The sequence below is a fragment of the Bos indicus x Bos taurus genome, chromosome 11 (genome assembly GCF_003369695.1).
Source record: "Bos indicus x Bos taurus breed Angus x Brahman F1 hybrid chromosome 11, Bos_hybrid_MaternalHap_v2.0, whole genome shotgun sequence".
Lineage (NCBI taxonomy): Eukaryota > Metazoa > Chordata > Mammalia > Artiodactyla > Bovidae > Bos > Bos indicus x Bos taurus.
Genome location: NC_040086.1, coordinates 68,971,763 through 68,997,648, shown reverse-complemented (window position 1 = coordinate 68,997,648; position 25,886 = coordinate 68,971,763). Strand labels below are relative to the sequence as shown.

Below are 25,886 nucleotides of genomic sequence, written 5' to 3'. Positions count from 1 at the left end.
AGACCATAATCCAAAAAGATACATGCACCCCACTGTTCAATGCAGCACTATATATAATAGCTAAGACATGGAAACAACTTAAATGTCCATCAACAGAAGAATGAATGAAGAAGAAGTGGTACATATATAAAATGGAATATTACTCAGACATAAAAAATAATGAAATAATGCCATTTGCAGCAACATGGATGGACCCAGAGATTATCATACTCAATCAATACAAATATCATATCACTTATATGTAGAATCTGATGTTTTTTTTAAAAGATAAAATGAACTTATTTACATAACAGAAACAGACTTACAGATATCAAAAACAAACTTATGGTTACCAAAGGGGAAATGTGGGAGGCAGGGCAGAATAAATCAGGAGCTTTGGATTAACATACACAAACTATATAAGATAACCAACAAGGACCTCCTTTAGCACAGAGAACTGTTTAATATTTTGTGATAAACTACATGAGACAAGAATCTGAAAAAGAATGAACATATGTATAACTGAATCACTTTGGTGCACACCTGAAACTAATAACAACATTGTAAATAAACTATATTCCAACAAAATTTTTAAAAAAGAATGAAAAGGAGGAACAAGAAAAAAAAAGTCCGAGGAAGTAGTTGAAATGAACGATAGTCATAGTTATTCTAACATCTATATAACTGGAGCCTCTAAAGAGTCAATCAAAACAATGTAAATATTTTAAATATTACAAGGGTTATATTTTAAAGTATTACCAAGAGAAATCTTGGGCATAAAAGATGACTGGAGAGGCACTTCCAGCATGACAGCATGAGGAGCTGTCTATACCCACTTCCCAGTGAAACTGGAAAATCTAAAGTAGCAGTCATTTAAAGTCTCTGGAAATGGTCCGGAAGGCATACAGAAAATGAAAATACATTTATTCAAGAAAAGTTATACCACGATTTGTCAAGAACGAGAATCTGTGTTTTTTAAAACAAGACACACTACCAGGGTCCAACCCTGGTAGGATCCAGGAATTCCCTCAGGAGGATGGCGTCGGCGATAAGGAAAGTAAAAGGGGAGAGAAAGAGGCTTGATCTTCCTTGGTTTACACAGAAAGCTAATAAAGCTCCTGACTCGGAACTTGCTCTGTTCACGGAGGCCGCAGGCGCCCTCTTGGTGGGGTGAGGACGCAGGATGCCCTCTCCCTGGTGAAGACGCAAGGCTCCTTCCTGATCGGGTCTTAGAAGCCCAGGCAAAAAGGTGAACTCAGAGAGCCCCTGTGTCCCAAGTAGTCATCCTGAAAGAAGAAGAGAGAGAGAAAAGGAGGGAAAAGGAAAAAAGAATGACACGGGGGGGAGACCAAGCTCTGATGAAGCCGGGTCCGTAGCTTTATTTTCAAAAGGAACTTTTATACCCTAAGTTGTACATAGAGGATAATAGGGGGTGCAGAGTCATGCAAAGTCAGCAGTCCTTGACCCTTATCAAGACCAGGGTTTCTTTCTGCAAACCTATCATATACAAATGCTTTACGTGATTTACATCATCTTCTTGCCAGAAGGCCTGTTAACATTTTATGACTCTCTGTTCTGATAAAGGTTAGTTAACCAGAAAACTTATTTTCTCTAAAAGTAATTTTTCTAAAGTTTGGCGCCACTCTCCAAAAGCACTAGATAAATTTGCATTCCAATAGGGCAAAGGTGCAGTGGGCTGTAGCAAGGAAAGAATTTACTACCTCAAGGGTCTAAAGTTGTTAACACCAAGGCCACTACTTATTTTTTCTATATACCAACTATATTAATTAATATATTCCCAGGGACACAGTGGGTAAGGGATATGGAACTTGGCAGCAAGCACTGGCTCAACAATGAAATCCTTCACCAGTTCCATTCTAATAATTCTTAACTCCTCAAAAGGCTCTATATTGTTTGAATATGTTAAGCTTCCCGTGCCTCTCACGGTTGGGAGGCTGTAAACAATCATATGCGTAGCTGTAGGAGTCCGGATAAACCTGTCAGGCAAGTTAGAAAGCCATCTGAGGGGTTTGGATTGAAACACTCGTATTGTGCCCAGGAGGCTTATTAACTAGAACTCTAAGTTGATTTCCTTCAGAGAAAGGTGATCAGGGATAGCCCCACGTTAATGTCAGAGGAGTTGGTGAAATTCGTAAAATAGTAAAACAGACAGATTCTGGTTTTGGGGTAAATGCCCAAGCAGGTCCAGGGGGTCCCTCGAGTCCTGATTTGCCTTGCCTGTCAGGCCTCTCCCGCATGACCTTGTCATGGGTGGGATCTCCTGTGCTGGCTCCCTGCATCACACTCATTTTCTCCCACCTCCCAGTTCAGCCTGACAGAAACTCTGTCCCATACTGGTGCAGCCAGGAACACAGGGTGACCCACAATCAGGAGAAATCTGAGCTTCTCCCTCAGGAGTACAGGATTTGAACCCCACATTTAGCTCCCCAGTTTTAACACTGGCACCTGAGAGAGGAGTCTTCAAAACATCTAACTTTGAAAACCAATAGTTTTACATCTGTGAGACTCATATAGGAAACTAAACCTATATAAAATAGGATAGCAAAAACAATTTTTAAAGGGCTCTTACATACTTGTGTTCCTATACTCCTGGATCCAGTGCAAAGGCAGCTGAATAGAAAGCACCCAGTCTTGCTGTGAAAGAGGGCTTATCTGAAAGATTTGCTTGTCTTCCTTGCTGTAGCCAGAGGGGCAGGGTTCTAATAAAACACACATCTAAGGGCACACATCTAATCCTCTCCAGAGACCTTGGAGGGTGGGTATATCGTTCACATACTACCTCTGGTCACCAGTGTCTCTGAGAAGGAAGCTTATATACTCTGGAACTCTGACTTTATGGCTGTTACCCAGAGAATACATCCCTTGGGAGTCTGGCTCTTGTAACCAGGGGTTTGTGTTCAGGGGGTAGGGGGTGGGGACAATGGGATGGTAGCAACCAAAGAAGAAACAGTTCTTAGCTAACCATTGCTCTAGGGCTTAGTGTGGAGGGAGCAGGCAGAAGAGCCCATCTCCAAGTCTTCTTCTAAAAGAAGAGAAGTGTATTTGCATAATTTAAAAGCTGCTGTCTGAGGGTGTGACTTCCACTTGGCCTGAATCAGGGTGTTGAGATCCTCTCTATTGGCACATCTGTCCTCAACTACTGGGAGCCACTAAGAATAAAGTAGGTAGGCTGCTTGGACAATCACAGAAGGTGAGACAACCAAGAACTAGAGTATGGTTGAATGGTAAGGTTTATCTCCTATACGAGGACACTCCTTCAAGACTGAGAGAGGTAGGTGTTTTATCTAATGCATAAAAATGAACACAGTCAAGGAAAATGAAGAGACAGAAGAATATATTCCAAATGACAGAACAAAATAAAACCTTAGAAAAAGACCTAAATGAACTGGAGAGGAGTGATTTACCTGGTGTAAAGAGTTCAAAACAGTAGTCCTAGAGATGCTCATTGAGCTCAGGAGAACAATACATGAGAAGTCTAACAGAGATAGAAGATATAAGAAAGAACTCACAGTGCTGGAGAACTCAATAACCGAACTGAAAACATAGGAGTTTAACAGTTTAGATAAAGCAGTAGAAAAGGTCAGTGAACTTGAAGATGGAGCCATACAATTTTCCAATCAAGGCAGCAAACAGAAAAAAAGATTGAAGATAACTTAAGGGAATTATCCCTGGAGATTCCCATGGACAGCCCTAGCAGGCTACAGGTTATGCAGTTGCAAAGAGTCAGACACAACTGAGCAACTAACACTACTACTTCTACCAAGGGGATTATGGGAAATATCAAGAGGCCTTACGCTTGCATTACAGGGGTCCCAGAAGGAGAAGAGAAAAGGGAAAGGGGAGAAAACTTATTTGAAGAAACAGTGGCTAAAAACTGCCCCAACCTGGGGAAAGGAAGGAAACAGTAGATGAACTTAAAGAGACTCATGTCAAGACACATAATTAAAGTGTTGAAATCTAAAGACGGAGAGAATTTTAAAAGCATCAAGTGCAAAACATGTTATGTACAAGGGAATTCCCATAAGATCATCAGCTTATTTTTCAGAAGCACCTTTGCACACCAGAAGGGAGTGACATGCTATACTCAAAGTGCTGAAATTTAAAAACTGCCAAAGAAGAAGACTGTATCTGACAAAGTATCTCCTTCAGAATTGAAGGAGAGATACAGATAAGCAAAATCTCAAGGAGTCCATCACCTCTAGGCTGGCCGTACAAAGAAATGTTAAAGGGACTTCTTTAGGCTGAAAAGAAAAGGTGCTAAGTACAGGGAAACAATAAATATCCTTGGTAAATATAAATATGTAGTAAAATCTAAAATAATCTAATGTTGTAAGGTTTGTGAATTAACTACTTCTAAAGCTAAAATAAATTTTAAGACAGAAGTATTAATAATTATAACTACAGTAATTAAGGGATACAGAAGATAAAATGATGTAAATTGTGACCTCAGAAACAAAATATGGAGTAGTAAAAATGTATAGCCTTGGAATGTGTTCCAAATTAAGTTGTTATTAACTTAAAACAATACTATTTTATGTCTCATGGAAACCATAAAGCAAAAATCTATAGTGGATGCACAAATGATCAAGAATAAGGAATCCAAGACCACCACTACGGAAAATCACAAAGGAATAAAGCAAGAGAGAAAGAAAGGAACAAAGGATTCTAAAACAGCCACAAAGCAATCAAATGGCAGTAAGTACATAGCTATCAGTAATTAAAAGATATTCCATGCAATAGAAATAAAAAGAAAGCTGAGTTAGCTGTATTTCATATCAGACAAAATAGGCTTTAAGACAGTCTTTGATAAAAGACAGGGTCATTATATAATGATGAAGGGGTCAGTCCAACAACAGGATATAACATATGTAAATATTTATGGGTCCAACATAGGAACACCTAAATGTATAAAAAAATATTAAGAGACCTAAGTGAGAAATAGCAGTACATTAACAGTAGATGATTTTCATCAATGGGTGGTCATCCAGACAGAAAATTAATAAGGAAACATTGGCCATAAGTCCAATTGGTCTAATATGGTTTAATAGACTTATATAAAACATTCCAAATTCCATGGACTGTGCAGTCCATTGGTCACAAAGAGCCGGACATGACTGAGCGACTTTCACACACACACACACCATTCAAAAGCAATAAAATACACACTTCTCTCATTTTCCCATGGAATATTCTCCACAATAGATCATATGTTAGGCTGCAAAACAAGTTTTATTACATTTAAGAACATTGAAATCATGTCAAAACAAGTTTTATTACACTTAAGAAAATTGAAATCACGTCAAGGAAACTTTTTCAATCATAGTGTTATGAAACTAGAAATAAATTATTTGAATTTTCCAGTTATTTTCTTATATGTGGAAATTAAATAATGTACTACTGAACAACCAATGGGTCAAAGAAGAAATCAAAAGAGAAATTTAAAAATACCTTGAAACAAATGGAAATACAACACACCAAAACTTATGGGATGCATTAAAAGTAACTCTAAGAGGGGAGTTCAATAAGCAACCTATCTTTACACCTCAGGGAATTGGGGAAAAAAAAGACCAAATGAAGCCCAAAGTTAGAAGGAAGGAAATAAGTTAGAAGGCAGGAAAGAAAGAAATGGAAGAAAGACTAAAAAGACAACAAAAAAGATCAGTAAAATTAAGTTGGTCTTTTGAAAAGACAAAATTGACAAAGCTTTAGCTAGACTCACCAAGAAAAAGAGGACACAAATCAGAAATGAAAGCGAATAGGTACAACTGATACCACAGAAATACAAGAAATCACGAGAGACTGCTATGAATAATTATTATATGTCAACAAGTTGGACAAGCTAAAAGAAATGGATGAACTCCTAGAAACACATGACTTAGTAACACTGAATCATAAAGAAACAGAAAGACTGTACAGAGACACCACTAGTAAGGAGATTGAATCAGTAATCATAACCCCCCACAACAAACAGAAGTCTAGATGACTTCAGTGGTGAATTCCTACCCAATATTAAAAAAAAAAAAAAAATGCTAATCCTTCTCAATCTATTCCAAGAAATTAGAAGAGAAGGGAACACATCTAAAGTCATTTTATGAGGCCAGCGTTACCTCAATACCAAAACCAAAGATGCCACAAAAGAAAATTATAGGCCAGTATCCCCAATGAACATAGATGTAAAATTCCTGGACAAAATATTAGCAAACAAAATTCAGCAATATGCTAAAAGGATAATGCATTATGATCAAGTGAGATTTATCCTAGGGATACAAAAATGATTTGACATCTGTAAACCAATCAGTGAGATATACCACACTGGCAAAAGGAAGGATAAAAATTATCTTATCATCTCAATACATGCAGTAGATGCAATAACAAGAAAAACATTTGTCAAAATTTAACATACATCAGTGATTAAAACTCCCAATATGATGGATATAGAGGAAATGTATTTCAGTGCATTAAAGGCCATAGATGACAAGCCCATAGCTAACATCAGACTTAATAGTAATGAAAATTTCTAAGTTCAGGAATAAGACAAGGATGCCCATACTGTCCATTTTTATTCAACATTATATTGGAAGTTCTAGCCAGAGCAATTAGGCAAAATTAGATAGATAGCATCCAGATTGGAAAAAAGTAAAACCATCACTATTTGCAAATATCATATTACATATAGAAAACTCTTTTAAGGCTCCAGCAAAAACTGTTAGGATACGTGAATTCAGTGGGGCTGCACAATACATAATTAATATACAAAAATCTGTTGCATCACTATGTACTAATAACAAATTAATCAGAAAGAGAAACTAAGAATATTACCCCATTTACAATTCCATCAAAGAGTAAAGTAGGAATAAATCTAACCAAGAAGGTGAAATACTGAAAATTATACAATATTGATGAAAGAAGTTGAAGAAGACAGATAAGTGTAAGGATATTTTATGCTTGTGGATTGAAAGCATGGTTTTCAATTTGAAAGGTTTTCAACTTGAAATTGTTTCAAAAACAATTTCGTAGTTTTCATAGTTGGCATTTTTTGACAGAAATATAACAGTCCTAAAGTTTGTATGAAACTGCAAAGGCTCAGAATAGCCAAATCAATCTTGAGAAAGAAGAACAAAGCTATAGGTATAATATTCCCTGATTTTAGGCTATACTATAGAACTATAGTAATCAGAACAGCATGGCATTGGCATATAAACAGACAAATAGATCAGTACAACAGAATACAGAGCCCAGAAATAAACCCACACATATATGGTCAATTAATTTATGACAGAAGAACCAAGAGTATACAGTAAAGAAGGGATAGTCTTTTCAGTAAAAAGTGTTGTGAAAACTGGACTACTATCTACACCATATACAAAAACTAACTCAAAATGGAATGAAGACTTGAACATAAGGCCTGAAACCTTTAAGGTCCTAGAATAAAAAATAGGTGGCAAGCTCCTTGACATTAGTCGTGGTGATGATTTTTTGGATTTGGTACCAAAAGCGAAGGAAACAAAAGCAAAAATAAGTTGTACTACCTCAAACTGAAAATCTTCAGCATAAGAAAGGAAACCATCAACAAAATAAATAGGCAACCTCTGGAATGGGAGAAAAATATTTGCAAATCATATTATCTGACAAAGGGTCAATACTCAAAATATATGAAGAACTCATAGAACTCAATAGCAAAATAACAGTTCAATTAAGAAATGGGCATAGGACATAAAGGGACATTTTCCCAAAGAGATGTACAGATGGCCAACAGGTACATGAAAAGGTGTTCAACAGCAGTAATCATCTGGGAGATGCAAATCAAAAGCCATGAGATACCACATCACACCTGTTAGAATGGCTACAGTCGAAAAACTGAGAAATAATAAGTGTTGGGAGGATGTGGAGGAAAAGGAACCCTGGTGCACTGTGGATGGGAATGTACATTGATACATACATGGTGGAAAACCATACAGAGGTTCTTAAGATTAAAAATGGCACTACCATATGATCCAGTAATTCTGCTTCTGGATATTTATTGGAAGAAATCACACACACTAACTTGAAAAGATATCTCATCCCCATGATTATTGCAATGTTATTTACAATAAACAATAGATGGAAACAACTTGTGTCCATTGGTAGATGAGTGGATAAAGAAAATGGTAAATATAGACAGTGGCATATATTATTCAGGTATAAAAAAGGATATTCTGTAATTTGTATCACCTGGATAGACTTTGAGGGCATCATGCTAAGTGAAAAATAAGATAGAAGAGAATTCCATGTGATCTCACTTACATGTGCAGTCCCCCAAAATAAACAACACAAACCCAAAAAAACCTGAACTGAATATAGAGAATGGATAGTGGTTGTTAGAGGCCAGGATTTGGGGATGGGCAAAATGCATGAGGTTGGTAAGAAGGCACAAACTTCCAGTCAAAACATAAATAAGTTATGAGGATGTAATGTATAGCATGGTGACTATAGTTAATAATATTCTACTGTATATTTGAAAGTTTCTGAGAATAGATGTTAAACATTCTGGTCTTAAGAAAAAACTTTGTAACTACATGTGGTTATAGATGTTAACTTAGACCTACTGTGTCATCATTCCGTGAATACACATATATGGAATCATTTTGTTGCACACCTAAAACTGTTATGCCTAATGTTATTTGTCACTTATATCTCAGTTTAACAAAGTAGTAATACAGCTTTATTGGGTGATTGTGAAGATTAAATTAAATGCCAGTACAGTATTGCTGCTGCCTTTTATTTCTCTAGTTCCTTTTGGTACATCTACACTCTGACCTTTTGCCTTACAGAGATCTGTATCAGACCTCTGATTTTTCCAGTGTCTCACAGACCCACATTCTCTTTCCTTGACCACTTGATTTTTACTTCCTCCCGCTCTGCAGTGGTATAGTCATTTTTAACAATGTTAAACTGTCTCATTTTGAACCTGTATGTATTTCGTTCTTAGCTATCCCATTTTCTTATCTCAAAAGTTACAAGCTTCTTATAGAGTGTCTTTCATATTGTGGGCCCACAAAGTATATGTAGACTTGATAGGATTTCTTGAAAAGGCAAACCATTAATGAGAACAGATTTTGGATTGAAGAAAACCCAATTTTAGAACCTTTAAAGTGAATAAGTGCAAAGTACATTAAACAAGGCAAAAGTGTAGGCAGGAAAAATAAAACAGAGTGTGTCTGCAAATGGAGTATTAAGGTTGGACTTTGCAGGAAAAAATGAAAAAAAAGAAAAAGAATGGATGTGTCTTACTGGTGAGCTCCATCCTGCTTCAGACTATGCTAGACTTAGCTTGTTGACAATTGCCATGACCTTCAGTTCAGTTCAGTTCAGAAAAAGAATGGATTTGTCTTACAGGTGAGCTCCATCCTGCTTCAGACTATGCTAGACTTATTGTTGACAATTGCCATGACTTTAGAGTGTATTTAATGTTGCTATTTATAATCATTTCTAAATGTTTGCTTACCAGAGTTTGGAATATAATCATCTGGTTCTTCTAGTTCATTTATAAATGACTAAAGGGAAGTAATAATATCTGTATTATCCATTTGGAGAAGGGATGAGAATTTAGAATTTGGAAATTTTTTCTTACAGTATGTAAGTAACAGACGTTGTGTAAGAAACCATTAAGACTGTTTAGATTCCAGTTCAAGTAGTGAAGAGTTTTGGTAAGCTAACTAAACAGTTTAGAGTCTCCTAAGTTACGTGAAATTAGATTTTAAAGAAAAATGTCAGATAGTTAGATTTCAACTGTCTGTAATGGTGGTTTAGACCTAGATTTTCACTTTTCGCTAACTTCGTAACTACTTAGTAACAGTGAAGGAAATACTAAGCCCAGAGGTGTCATAAGAAGCCCATTCTCCCGGTGTTTTGTACCAAGGAATTCATGCGCCGTTTGGCCCACCTGGCTCACGGCTCCGTGGGTTTTTCTGTGGTCTGCTGACTGATCACACTTGACTGGCAAAGAGAGCTTGGCGCTTTTAGAAAGCACGAAAAGAGGAGTAAACATTAAAGAGATAGTGATTTAAAAAGCGTCTAGGTCATGGATTCAACTAAAAATCTACCTCACATACCTCATGGTTTCAACGTAGATTATCATTTAATCCTGCTGTTGTCAAACTGCAACATAAGAATTGTGGCAAAAACTCGGAACCACCACAAATTGTGAAATTTATCTAGATTGTTCAGGATGAGACCAAGGAGAAGTGAGAAGTAACCACATGACTTCTGATGAATGCTTTTATCCATTCTCAGTGTGTTCAAGGCATGCAAAGTCTGAATGAAGCCTCAGAGGCTCCTGTGGGTCCTGCTTTAGCAAGACATTTGAAACTGGGTCAGACACCACTTCTCCTAAGTCTGACCTCCCTGAAAATAACCTGTCTGACAAAATATTAAACATTTTTTGGTCAAATCTGATTTACAAAAATAACTGGAATTTTAAAAAATCGCCCTTGGTGTTGTATATGCATTCTCCTTTCTTCACAGTTGGACTGTGAAGAAGGCTGATCGCCGAAGAATTGATGCTTTTGAACTGTGGTGTTGGAGAAGACTCTTGAGTCCCTTGGACTGCAAGGAGATCCAACCAGTCCATTCTGAAGGAGATCAGCCCTGGGTGTTCTTTGGAAGGAATGATGCTAAAGCTGAAACTCCAGTACTTTGGCCACCTCATGCGAAGAGTTGACTCATTGGAAAAGACTCTGATGCTGGGAGGGATTGGGGGCAGGAGGAGAAGGGGACGACAGAGGATGAGATGGCTGGATGGCATCACTGACTCGATGGACATGAGTCTGGGTGAACTCCGGGAGTTGGTGATAGACAGGGAGGCCTGGCGAGCTGCGATTCATGGGGTCGCAAAGAGTCGGACACGACTGAGCGACTGATCTGATCTGATCTGAATATTTGACAAGGGAGCCAAGAATACTCATTGGGAATGTAGACTCACTTCAATAAACTGTGTCGGAAAAACTAGATATTCACATGTTAAAGAATGAAATTGGATCCCTATTCTATACCATTCACAAAAATTAACAGGAAATAAATGAATTGTAATACCAGAAGCCATAAAACGCCTAGAAGAATAAATAGAGAGAAAGCTGCCTGACAGTGGTCTTGGCAATGATTTTTGGATGACACCAAAAGTACTGGCAACAAAAGTGAAAATAAGCAAGTGGGACAACATCAAACTAAAGAGTTTCTGCACGGCAAAGGAAACCATCAGCAAAATTAAAAGTTAAGGTATAGAATAGGGAAAACAGTGACAAACCATCTATTTGATAAGGGGTTAATATCCAAAATATATAAGGAATTCATATAGCACACACACACAAATCTGATTTAAAGAAAAAACAGTTTTCTGAAGAAGACAAATGGCCAACAGACACACAAAAAGATACTCATAATCACTAACCTTCAGGAAATGCATATCAAAATCACAGTGACATTACACCTGTTAAAATGGCCATTATCAAAAAGATGAGACAAGCGTTGGCAAGAATGTGGGGGAAAGGGAACCCTGTACACTGTTGGTGGGAATGTAAATTGATACAGCTACATGTGGGAAATAGTATGGTGGTTCCTCAAAAAATTCAAAACAGAACTACCATACAGTCCAGTAATTCCACTTCTGAATGTGTATTTTCAGGAAATGAAATCACTCTCTTGAAGGGTAACCCCATGTTCCTGGCAGCATCATTCACAATAGCCAAGACATGGAGACAACTGAAGTGTCTATTGGCAGTTAAGTGGGTGAAGAAAAAATAAACATATAATCTTAAAAAGCCAAACTCATAGAAATAGAGACTAGAATGGTGACTGCCAGGGCAGAGGCTGATGGAAATGGGCAGATATTGGTCAAAGGATAAAGACTTCCAGATTTAAGATGAATGAGTTCTGGGGATTTGATGTACAGCATGGGGCTTCCCTGGTGGTTCAGACAGTAAAGAATCTGCCTACAATGCAATAGACCTAGATTCGATCCCTGGGTTGGGGAAAAAAAAATAACTGGAATTTTAAAAAATCGCCCTTGGTGTTGTATATGCATTCTCCTTTTTTCAAAGATCATGAATAGAAACTACTCGGTTAAAATCTGTTGTCCACCTTGCCCAATACACGGGAGAAACAGTGATTATAGTGCACACTTTATTACACGTGAACATGCAACAAAACGGGTCATACATTAGCTGGGAACGTAATCCATTTTATGGGGTCAAATTTTCGGTTTTCACTGTATTTCATTAACTATTTATGTTAGGTATAAATTCACTTAAAGATGTTTCTCACACAGTTTTAAGAGTCACTAAATTTACTGAAGTCACCTAAATTTTATTATCTGTTGTATATTAAGTAGGGCTTCCCAGGTGATGCTAGTGGTGAAGAACCTGCTTGCCAATGCAGGAGATTTGAAAGAGATGTGGGTTCGATCCCTGGTAAAATCCCCTGAAGGAGGAAATGGCAGCTCACTCCAATATTCTTGCCTGGAGAATCCCATGGACAGAGGAGCCTGTTGGGCTACAGTCCATAGGGTCACAAAGAATTGGATACAGCTGAAGCGACTTAGCACACATGTATATTAAGTACAAAGAATGGATAATTTTCTATTTGAAATATTGTGTTTATAATACCAAACTTAACTCCATGGAGAAGGGAAACTCTCCGCTTCCTACCCAGCTTCCTCCTGGTTAAAATGGACATTCACGAAGACTAGAACCATCTTTAAGCCATAAATGTCTTTGATATCATCCAATTTGGTGGATCCCCCTAAGGTGGGGGTATTATATTATCCCCCTGGAGGAGGAAATGGCAGCCTACTCCAGTGTTCTTGTCTGAAAAATCCTATGAACAGAGGGGCCTGGCAGGCTACAATCAATGGGGTCACTAAGAATCGGACACAACCGTGTGAATGAGCACACATATCATTTTTACTATAGATGGTTTTTTTAGCACACTTTCAATGTTATAAATAGGTTATATGTCATGCATCTCATATTATATAAATTCAGTAGTTTTACATGAATTGACAGAGTTCTCTATCAACTGACCAACTCCCTGTCAGTCATTTTTTGGCTGAAATGTCTCAGCCTTTTATGTCATCCACAGCACTAATAAGCTCCCACCCCTCAGTACCAGGTTAATATCTGAAGTTTTCAATAACTCTCCATTTTCTTTTTGCTGCTATCAATAGAAAGTGTCACTTTTTATAAACTTCAAGATTAATTAAACTCATCTTAAAAACTCATTGATTGCCTCTGACCCCTTCACTCCCTCACTTGGTTATGTTTACCAGGATCAAAGAGAATACACAGCTTGCTGGGCACATTAAGTTTCAAAGGCAACTATTATAGCAAATAAAACATTTTTATGTGACTCTTTCTCTAAATTTCCTCCCAATTATGAAAAACGACACACCCGATTCCTCTCTTCAAATTATAGAAAGACATAAACACAGAATTACCCACCGGGACCGCTGTTCTTGGTATAGTGTGGACACTTTCTAAATTTAACATTTCATGCCTTTCTTCTGTTTTACAACTCAAGAGAAAAGATGAATACATTCCTAGATTGAAGTAAGACTCTCCACAAGAGTTAATAATAGCCCAGTCCTGCCAGTTTCTTTGGTACACCTGAGACATCAGTTTTATTACCTTCATTAAGTAAGTGAGCCTAGTCCCCCTGAGTAACAGCTGCTGAGGATCTCTACAGCAAATATATTTGAAGCTCCCTCTGTGACCCTTTCTTCAAAGGGCGCTTCTAGTCAAGGATTCCTAACCATTTAATGACTAAACGGTAGATTGATTATTTTATTGCTTCCTGGTGCTGCTAAGTCGCTTCAGTCGTGTCCGACTCTGTGCGACCCCATAGACGGCAGCCCACCAGGCTCCCCCGTCCCTGGGATTCTCCAGGCAAGAACACTGGGGTGGGTTGCCATTTCCTTCTCCAATGCATGAATGTGAAAAGTGAAAGTGAAGTCGCTTAGTCGTGTCTGACTCCCAGTGACCCCATGGACTTCAGCCCACCAGGCTCCTCCATCAATGGGATTTTCCAGGCAAGAGTACTGGAGTGGGTTGCCATTGCCTTCTCCGTATTGCTTCCTACTGTATCTAAATCATGGAAGGTTTCATAGCAGCTTTCTTTCCTGTGTTGTTGTATCTATTACAAAATATCTAAGGCCAGAGAAGATGTTTCACTATTTTTAACAATGTATTTCTGTGATAAGCACATCCCATGAAAGCATATGAAAATACCCCATATTGCCTTTCTTAGCCTTCCATCAGCCAGTTCCACCAAAGGCATGTAATAGGGAGACTTCTTAGGAGGCCCTGGGAAGGATTTTCTTCCTTAATAAAATAGGTTCATGAAGGGACAATGCCATTCCTTTCCTACTTTGGGACATTATTGTGAGAACACATCATACTTGGAGCTGCTGCAACCATCTTGCATCCAAGAGGATGGCCAAATAGAACTGTGAGAGACTGGTTTCTGAACCAGCCTTGGGGCCAGACTTGACTTGACGTGAGACACGTACACCCACGGTTTAAGACCTCTGGATTGGTATCTGTTATTTAACACAGCCTAGAGCATCCTGATACAACTTCTTTCCCACATTTCACCAATGTATACAGAAAAGTATCCAACAATTGATTTACTCATTCAGTAAATTTTATTAAATGGTTATAATGAATTAAAATTTATATGAAAACTGTCAGAAGAAATAGGTATATTAAAATATTTTACTTCTTTGGCTGGATATCATATACAGCTGTATTTTCAGATACATAACCCAGACCATTTTCATCTTAGCTGTTCTACTAGTTGAAAAATAAGTTTTTGTAGTTTCAGTTGCCAGACTTCCTTGGCTGAGACTGAGTTTTGATGTGTTTTTTTTTTTTTTTTTTTTTTTTGTCAAAAAGGCAGGGAAACCCATTGGGAACAAAGGTTTAATAAATTTAGTTAAGTCATCTGCCAGGCGGTATACCAGGATTATACTTTTTTCTAGAATTACATTGAGAACTAAGTAATTTTTTTAGGGTTGCATTGAGATGTGTGCGTGTGTGTATGTGTGGCCCCATGGACTGCATCCCACCAGGCTCCTCTGTCAATGAAATTATCCGGGCAAGAATACTGGACTGGAGTGCCATTTCTTATTCCAGGGGATCTTCATAGCCCAGGAATAGAACACCATGCAGGTCACTTGAGTCTCCTGCATTGGCAGGCAGATTCTTTACCACTCACACCACCTGGGAAGTTAAATGAGCTCTTGTTTTGACTGTGTTCACTGACTTCCTAACAAAGCTCAAGCTCTGAGCTGTGTGGAAGTTGACAGATTCTTTGGTTGGGAGAAATGGTTTTGGGCTTTAAGATTATTCAGTCAGTCACTTACTGGTGTTACTATGGTAAAAGTGCAAGGAAAAGTAAAAGTTGCTCAGTCATGTATGACTCTTTGTGACCCCAAGGACTATACAGCCCATGAAATTCTCCAGGCCAGAATACTGGAGTGGGTAGCCTTTCCCTTCTCCAGGGGATCTTCCCAACCCAGGGATCGAACCCAGGTCTCCCACATTGCAGGCAGAGTCTTTACCAGCTGAGCCACAAGGGAAGCTCTTACTACAGTTCAGTTCAGTTCAGTCACTCAGTCGTGTCTGACTCTTTGCAACCCCATGAATCACAGCACGCCAGGCCTCCCTGTCCACTGCCAACTCCCGGAGTCCACCCAAACCCCTGTCCATCGAGTCAGTGATGCCATCCAGCCATCTCATCTTCTGTCATCCCCTTCTGCTCCTGCCGCCAATCCCTCCCAGCATCAGGGTCTTTTCCAGTGAGTCAGCTCTTCTCATGAGGTGGCCAAAGTACTGGAGTTTCAGCTTCAGTATCAGTCCTTCCACTGAACACCCAGGACTGATCTCCTTTAGGATGGACTGGCTGGATCTCATTGCAGGCCAAGGGACTCTCAAGAGTCTTCTCCAACACCACAGTTCAAAAGCATCAATTCTTCTGCATTCAGCTTTCTTCACCATCCAACTCTCATATCCATACATGACTACTGGAAAAACCATAGCCTTCACTAGATGGACCTTTGTTGGCAAAGTAATATCTCTGCTTTTAAATATGCTATCTAGGTTGGTCATAACTTTCCTTCCAAGGAGTAAGTGTCTTTTAATTTCATGGCTGCAGTCACCATCTGCAGTGATTTTGGAACCCCCAAAAAATAAAGTCTGACACTATTTCCACTATTTCCCCATCTATTTCCCATGAAGTGATGGGACCAGATGCCATGATCTTCATTTTCTGAATGTTGAGCTTTAAGCCAAGTTTTTCACTGTCCTCCTTCACTTTCATCAAGAGGCTTTTTAGTTAGTGAAAAGCACTTTCTGCCATAAGGGTGGTGTCATCTGCATATCTGAGGTTATTGATATTTCTCCCGGCAATCTTGATTCCAGCTTGTGCTTCTTACAGCCCAGCGTTTCTCATGATGTACTCTGCATAGAAGTGAAATAAGCAGGGTGACAATATACAGCCTTGATGTACTCCTTTTCCTGTTTGAAACCAGTCTGTTGTTCCATGTCCAGTTCTAACTGTTGCTTCCTGACCTGCATACAGGTTTCCCAAGAGACAGGTCAGATGGTCTCGTATTCCCATCTCTTTAAGAATTTTCCACAGAAAATGACATTTTCTCAGGATTAGTTGGGGGTTATGGGTTTTGGGGAAAAGCCCCACAAATGTGAACTGACTCATTTCATGGGGAGGGTTCATTATATCAACCTAGCTTATCATGGTGATATTAATTATAATCATTTGGTTAAGGTGCTGTCTGCCAGAATTCTGCACCACAAAATTAATGTTTTCTCCTCTATTTTATTCAGTAAGAGCAGTCCACATACAAGTGCTGGTTGTGGATAGCAGAATTAAACTTCACCTCCTAGAGTGGGGAGTATCTACGTATTTTATTTGTAATTGTGTGAAGGAGATTTGTCCCTTCTCCTCAGTTGTTTAATTATCCAATATGAATTATCAATTTTTATTTATCAATTTAATTATAAATTATTTTTATAATAATTTATATTTAATTATCAATATTTAATTTAATTTTTAAATTTAATTTAATTTAATATTTAGTTTAATTATCAATATTTTATTCTTTGGGTTATAATCTAATAGTACTGTTGTTTATTTTGTAAATTCTGAGAAATAGAACTTACTCTCCTGGATTTATTTGTATAACCATTGTTATGCACAACCACAGTCAGTAAATAGTATTTGCTCATGATTGTTGTGATATGAGTTGATATAAAATTTGCATCTGTTCATATTATCACTCATTCTCATTTAAGAGAGGCCTGTGGGTAACATTTCCTTGGTGCATCCATACCCTATATTCAGGATTACAAATTTGTAGAAGAGAACAGTTTGTCATCTCTTGCACATTGCTTTTTTGTTTCTGGCATTGCATCCATGGTCTCATAGTAGATACTGTAATGAATTAATAAAAACTTGGACAATAGTGATAAATTAATCTATCTTTGAAGTTCAGTTTTTAGCACATTAGGTGAGTAGTATAGATATTTCTGTGGTTCTCATAACTACAATTTATCCTTGAACACCACTGGTTTCAACTGCATGTGAATTTAATCCACTTGAGGTATTTTTCCCCTAATAAATATGTACTGTAGTACTATACAATGTGTGGTTGGTTGAATCCATGGATGTGTAACTATGGGTATGGAGGGAATAACAGTAAAGTTATAAGTGGATTTTCAACTGAGCTCGAGGGCAGGAACCCCTAACCCCAACGCTGATCAAGGGTTAACTGTATATTCATCTACACTAAAATGAAAAAAGGAAAAATAAAATGCTGTGGAAGGCTTACTTTTTATGGAAAAAGAATGCATAATGTTAAAAATACACTCAAATAGTTTTTTTTCCCCCCTAGCCAACTCTAAAACTTGATAAAAGAAAATTTAAGCCAAGGAAAACCAGGTTCTAAACTTATGGAATATCTTTAGACTATAGAGTATGGTCAGAGATTATGCCTGTCTGTTTTGAGAAGGCAGTGCTGATAATGTAAATGGGGTTTTTGAAAAAAAGATGGTTGTAGCAGAGCCATGCCAGCACCCACAGAATCTATCTTTATAAACCTGCTAGACTCTCCATCCTTGGCTGAGAAATTCAGGTGATAAGACGAAATGTCCTCCAATGGAAAAAGTATGAGACAGGCAGGTTATATAGACTAATTCCAAATTACATGATTAGTTGCACTGTTATTTATCAGTCCATAAAATTATGAAATAATATATGATAACCTCAAGATTACTAAGAAAACTGTTAAGAAAAATCTGGATATTGCTTTTTAAGAAAAATAGGGATATTGCTTTAAACATAAATAACATGTAGAATTGGTAATGAAATGGGGAGAAAAAGACTCACAAGGCTTTGTGATTTTTATGAAAGAGAGAAGAACATTTAAGTTGAAGAGAATAAAAAAGATTGAAAAGCATTAGTGATGTATAAATGGAACATGAGAAGGCAAAGCACAAAGAATCATCATATCTTCAGAGGAGAGTTCTAAGAAGCTGACGATTCAGTCATTTTACTTGCCATTCTGGGATTTCTGAAACATATAAAATATTAGAAAAGTTTTATGACAGTCCTGTGGGTCTTCCTATAGCTGTCTCACTGGGAATGGAGAAATACACTCAACCTGTCAGTGTGTTCAGTCTAGAACAACTGTGAAGACAATGCAGAATTCACATTTGAGGAAAGTCACAGCTTTAAAGAAAGTCTGAGAATAGACTCTCTGAAGAACAGGTATTTCTTTGAGGAGAACATCAACTGTGTTTAACTAACCCTTAGAGAGATTCAAGTACATATTGCAAAGAGGCTGTTTAGTACAGTGGTTAAAAACATCAGCTTTGGAGCCAGACTGCCTGCATTTGAAACCTGGTTTTACCACATACTAGTTCTTTGAGTCTCAATGTACCTTAGTTTCCTCATCCATAAAATCGGAATAATTTTACCTAATTTATATAGTTGTCTTGATAATTAAATGAATTAATTCAGTCAACATTTTTATTAAAACTACTTCTGTCTGTATGTGTCATAGCTTATTATAGTTTTTGTTCTTTTTCCGTAAAAAATTGGCTTCTGTGATACAGAATCAGTTGTAAATTTTGAAAATTAAAGAGTTGCTTGCTGAAATGATCAATTAGTAGACCAGACACCACAGAAGAACAAATTAATGAGTCAGATGACCAAGCTAAAAGATTTTCCTTAAATGATAGGAGATGAAAATCATGAGAGGAAAAATCCAGAACTTTTAACATCTATCTAAGAGATGTTCCAAATAGAAAGTCTAAAGGAATGAAGAAGAGAAAAAAATAATGTTTTCTTAAATAATGGAAGGAATATTCCCAATTTTAGAGACATTCATGTTAGAAGAGTATCCTCACTGCTGAGCAGAATTAGTGAAAAAGTTGCATACCTGTATTCATATTGGTAAAGTTTCACAAAACCAGGGATACAGAGAAAATCAATAAAGCTTTCAGAGGGGGAAAATTAGGTGATCTACAGAAATAAGATTGATATCAGACTTCTTATTAGCTATATCAAGTTAAAGAAGACTGTGGGCAAAATAGCTTTGAAATTTTGAGGGGAAAATGATTTGGTAGTCTCAAGTTCTGTTTTAAGCAAAACTAGCCTCCAAAATTGAGAACAACAACAACAAAAATTACATTTCAGAAATATGAAGACTCAAGCATTTTTTGACAGAAATTCCTTAAGGAGGACTAACAGAAGGATGTGAGATATAAGAAACAAATGATACGAGAAGCCAAGACAGACTTACTGAGTCAAGTCTAAATATTTAGAAATATTTCTGTGACACATAAGGAATGGTAGTAGTAATAATAATGGCAGTTTGGGGGAACTATTGGATGATTTGTTCGAATTTTGGAAGAGAGACAAGAGGAAAGCATAATTTTTTGTTTAGGGGAAGATTGTTTATTAACTCAGTGTTGACAGTTATTAAAATGTTTGTTAGAAATAGAAAAGTGAAGTTATTTAAATTTAAATCTTTGTTAGAAAAGTAAAGTAAAGCATGACCTTTAAAATAATAGAGTTTATAATTTCCAAGTCACTAGAAGAGGGGTGAGCGATTGTGAGTGGGAGAATTTTTTGTCATACTTTTCTGTCCTTGACGCAATATCCTTGGTACTTTTGTAACTTAAGCATAATAATGATAATAGTGAGTACTTATTGAATACTTTGTGCTAAATAATCTTATTTATTTCTTACAATTCCTATCAGGTAAAATACTATTGTGACATTATGCTTATTATTACATTTGGGATCAATGAGGGACAATGGCTTAAGGCTGACCAGCTGGTTTGTGGTGGCTCCCTGATTCTAACCCACACAGTCTCACTCCAGAGTTACACAAAGCCTACCGACTGCACTGTGGGTGTAGGTGTCCTCAGGTGAAAGAGGAGAGACATGTAGGTGTCTATCCGGTGGCTGTCACTGACAATAAATACAGTGGGTGAGCAGCAGTTGAACACGTGTCAGCAAGACCTATGCTAAACTTATTTATATTTGTAGACTATAGTATTCTAGTTTGAACTTGCTTGTGCTTAGTCACTCAGTCATGTCCAACTCTTTGAGACCCCATGGAATGGAGCCCACCAGGGTCCTCTGTCCATGGGGATTCTCCAGGCAAGAAAACTAGAGTTGGTTGCCATGCCCTCCTCCAGGGATCTTCCCAACCCAGGGATACCACATTGCAGGTGGATTCTTTACCATCTGAGACACCAGAGGAAGCCTAAGAATACTGGAATTGGTAGACTATCACTTCTCTGAGGGAACTTCCTGACCCTGGAATTGAACTGGGTTCTCTTGCATTGCAAGCAGTTCTTTACCAGCTGAGCTACCAGGGAAGCCCCAGTTTGTACTTACTCAAACCAAATAATATGGTCAAAATCCTTCAAGCTAGGCTTCAGCAGTATGTGAACCCAGAACTTCCGAATATACAAGCTGGATTTAGAAAAGATAGAGGAACCAGAGATCAAATGGCCAACATTCATTGGATCATAAGAAAAGCAGGAGAATTCCAAAAAAAATCTGCTTCATTGACTACAATAACGCCTTTGACTGTGTGGATCACAACAAACTGTAGAAAATTCTTGAAGACACCACCATACCTGTCTCCTGAGAAACCTGTATGCAGGTCAAGAAGCAACAGTTGGAACCAGACGTGGAACAGTAGACTGGTTCAAAATTGGGAAAGGCATATGACAAGGCATATGTATGCTGTCCTCCCTCTGCATATTTAACTCCTATGAAGAGTACATCATGTGAAATGTGAGGCTGGATGACTCACAAGCTGACATCAAGATTTCAGCTAGGAGAAATATCTTCAACTTTAGATATGCAGATGGTACCACTCTAATGGCAGAAAGTAAAGAGGAACTTAAGAGCCTCTTTTTTTTTTTTTCTAATTTTATTTTATTTTTAAACTTTGCATAATTGTATTAGTTTTGCCAAATATCAAAATGAATCCGCCACAGGTATACATGTGTTCCCCATCCCGAACCCTCCTCCCTCCTCCCTCCCCATACCATCCCTCTGGGCCGTCCCAGTGCACCAGCCCCAAGCATCCAGCATCGTGCATCGAACCTGGACTGGCAACTCGTTTCCTACATGATATTTTACATGTTTCATTGCCATTCTCCCAAATCTTCCCACCCTCTCCCTGTCCCACAGAGTCCATAAGACTGTTCTATACATCTTGATGAGGGTGAAAGAGGAGAGTGAAAGAGCTGGCTTAAAACTTAACATTCAAAAAACTAAGATCATGACATCTGCCCCCATCACTTCATGGCAAATAGATGGTGAAACAATGGAAACAGTGACAATTTATTTTCTTGGGCTCCAAAATCACTGTGGACAGTGACTTCAGCCATGAAATAACCAAAAATAAAATCCAAATAAAGTCCTACAACTTTACTAAATAACCAAGTAAAGTCAAAAAAAACCCCAAAAACAAAACCTTACAGTCTTTAAAGTCACTGATTAAATGATGTAATGATAGTTCTGTATGTTTTCAGGGTCCTACCGTATCTACCTAATGACAGTAACTATTGTTTTAGTTGTGTTTGATTGCAAGAAACTACCACTCATCCCCTCTAGCCGAAATAAGAAAAGCATGTTGTAAAGATACACATGGCAGTAAGGGAGATGGAGTCTTGTGGATATTCAAGAGGTGAAACCAAAGACTGACCAGCCCTTGTGGAAAACTGCCTGTTGTTCTGGATCGCAGTCAGCTTTAGGGGCCTCAATAGCAGAGGTTGTTTAGGTCTTCACTACAGTGGGCCCCCTTTATTTTGCCTCGGGTACTACTGTCTCTGTTATCTGCTTTTTTGTCCTCCGTTTGTCTGACATACCAACTTGTTTTCTCCATGGTCCCAGGTAAAATTTCTGAGAGAAAACATTGGATTGGCCAGATAGTTACTGTGCATGGCCCGGGGTTTTCATGCTTCGTGGACTGTCAGATAAGACTATTGATTATCTGCCTTAAGTCAGGTGTATTTACCACAGTTCAGTACAGTTCAGTCCCTCAGTTGTGTCCGACTCTTTGTGACTCCATGGACTGCAGCACTCCAGGCTTCCCTGTCCATCACCAACTCCCGGAGTTTATCCAAAACTCATGTTCATTGAGTCAGTGATGCCATCCAGCCATTTCATCCTCTGTCATCTGCTTCTCCTCCTGCCCTCAATCTTTCCCAGCATCAGGGTCCTTTCAAATGAGTCAGCTGTTCGCAAGAGGTGGCCAAAGTATTGGAGTTTCAGCTTCAACATCAGTCCTTCCAATAAATATTCAGGACTGATTTCCTTTAGATTGGCCTGGTTGGATCTCCTTGCAGTCCAAGGGACTCTCAAGAGTCTTCTCCAACACCACACACAGTTCAAAAGTATCAATTCTTCAGTGCTCAGCTTTCTTTATAGTCCAACTCTCATATCCGTACATGACTACTGGAAAACCCATAGCTTTGACTAGATAGACCTTTGTCGACAAAGTAATATCTCTGCTTTTGAATATGCTGTCTAGGTTGGTCATCACTTTCCTTCCAAGGAGTAAGTGTCTTTTAATTTCATGGCTGCAGTCACCATCTGCAGTGATTTTGGAGCCCAGAAAAATAAAGTCTGACACTGTTTCCCCATCTATTTCCCATGAAGTGGTGGGACCGGATGCCATGATCTTCGTTTTCTGAATGTTGAGCTTTAAGCCAACTTTTTCACTCTCCACTTTTACTTTTGATTGAGTAGTACCGAAAGGGAAATACTAAAGACTTTGTACACGTGGCTTGAGAACAGATCCTTTGCTTACTGCTTTTGTAAGCCTGATAACACATAGTAACTTGGTTAAAATGTCTGTTTAATTTGGGATTTTAACTTTGGATGAGTTACTAATATTAAGGCAGTTCTTCTTTGTATTTCAATAGCTAGGTTTGGCTTGAAAAGAGGCTTTGGAGAATTTTGAAAATCTTACAATTTAGCTAACTCCTTTAAGAATATCATCTGGTGTATCTGTTATTTAATCCAAGGTCAGTGCCAAATTTAAAGTATGTCATGAGATGCTCATTATGAAAGTAATTTATAGTAAAACCCCAAAACTCTAAAACATATATTTTAAATGTGGATATTGGTTAAAATTATATGTAAATACTTGTTAAATTGATTCTAGGTTGGGCTATGCAGGCTGCTGCCTATATCTTCATTCATAGGAAATGGAAGGATGACAAGAGCCATTTTGAAGACATGATTGATTATTTTTGTGATATCCGTGAACCACTTCAACTCCTCCTATTCCCTGAGGGGACTGATCTCACAGGTAAGGTGGCCTGGGCTTGGATCACAGAACTTCACAACATGAAAGGAAAGTGAAAGTGAAGTCGTTCACTTGTGTCCGACTCCTTGACTCTTTGCCACCCCATGGACTGTAGCCTACCAGGCTCCTCTGTCCATGGGGTTTTCCAGGCAATAGTACTGGAGTGGATTGCCATTTCCTTCTTTAACATGAAGGTACTCTGAAATCAGCTATCTAGTCTAAATTTCTCAGTCCTCAGGCAACTGAACACTAGTGAGATTAATGGCCCATCCCTGGAGTCATTCAGTTGGCACATCAGAACCCAGAACTCCTGATGTTCAGCCCATAGAATTTATAATTGGCAACTCCAAGAAATAGTGTTTTTATATATTAGTATTATATACTAAATTATATACTTAGTATGTTTATATGACTAATATATATTATATATGTTTATATTATATAACTAATTATATATTAGTATGTTTGATTTTTATAGTTTAAATTCTATAGTAGTTAGATCACAGAGGGTAATACTGAGCATAATATTGGCTGCATATTGTTTAACCTTGAAATTATATTGTAAGTTTATTAATTCCCAGAGCTGAATTATCATTGGGAAGTTTTAATGGACAGACTGCCATATTTACATTTTTTAATATTTAGAATGTGTAACAGTTAAATTTGGGTATTGAAATCAGCTGTATTAGAGTATAGAACGTCATTTTCAGAAGTGATAGATTTATATTTGTGAATGCCAAAATGTACACCAAAGAGTGGCAACTTTGGAAGTTATTTAGTTATTAAAAAGATAATTGGGTGAAAGCTCATGGGTTGCTGTTACTTTGGTATATCAGTATAAAAATGTTCATACATTAGATATTCAGAAGTTATAAGGTAGATATTTTAAACTTTTTTCACTCTATTTTTTCTCAAGTATCGTTTTTAAGTGATGAAGTTAACATCTATTTGAGTATTTTCAGGGTCCAGAATACTCATTATTCCATGATGTAGTTGCATGTTTTTAAAGTTAGAACAGTATTTGCCAGATAGAGGAAACAGACTGATCTTAAAGCTTAAAAAAATTTTTTAAACAGTATTTTACAAATAGTTTTGAGTTGGGATATGATTTTTTTTTTTCTAAGTAAGTTAGCAAATTACCTTTGGTGTGAAAAAATATTTGTTAAAGGTGTTTTTTACCTTCCATGATTAACTTTAAACTTGGGTTTTTAAGCCCAAAGAGAATGTTTTATGATCCTCTTTAGGTTCTGAATCCAAATTGTTGGCACATTTTTTAATTAGTGCATTTAAATGTAACTTTAAATATATTTCTATTTTCATATGTTATCATTGTTTATAAACCTTTTTTTTTTTTTTTTTTGCTTATGCAAGTAATATACACAATACTACACAAGTTAATTTGGGGAAATTTATACTTTTTGTACTTAATGTTATATTGTAGTATCACACATTGTTAGTCATGGTTCTTCAGAAAAATAGAACCACCTCTGTATGTGTGTGTATGTGTGTAGAAAGAGAGGAAAAGAGAGAGAAGGGGTGGGTCAAATTAGGAATTGGCTCACATGATTGTGGAGGGTGGTAAATTAAAAATAGATAGGGTATGTCAGGTGGAGACTAGGGGAGAGTTGCAGTTTGAGTCCAAAAGCAGTCTGCTGGCAGAACTCTTTTTTTCGTTTGAGGAGTGAAAGTGAAAGTCGCAGAGTCATGTCTGACTCTTTGTGACCCCATAGACTATACATTTTCTCCAGGCCAGAATAAATGGGTAGCTGTTCTCCTCTCTAGGGGATCTTCCCAACCCAGGGATCAAACCCAGGTCTCCCATATTGCAGGCAGATTCTTTACCAGCTGAGCCATCAGGGAAGCCCAAGAACACTGGAGTTGGTGGCCTTTCCCTCCTCCAGTGGATCTTCCCAATCCAGGAATCGAACTAGGGTCTCCTGCATTGCAGGCAGATTTTTTATGCAGCTGAGTTACCAGGTAAGCCCTTGTTTAAGGA

At 37.7% G+C, this 25,886-nt stretch overlaps 1 protein-coding gene across 6 annotated transcripts in view; it reads left to right on the top strand.

Moving 5' to 3' along the window:
• The window catches only part of LCLAT1 (lysocardiolipin acyltransferase 1), a 200,947-nt gene that overhangs the window by 94,146 nt on the left and 80,915 nt on the right, over positions 1–25,886 (top strand). For all 6 annotated transcript variants that reach the window (XM_027555743.1, XM_027555748.1, XM_027555744.1 and 3 more), the window contains one exon: positions 23,747–23,893. In XM_027555743.1, the coding sequence (XP_027411544.1) occupies positions 23,747–23,893 (147 nt within the window). The remainder of the gene's footprint in view (positions 1–23,746; positions 23,894–25,886) is intronic.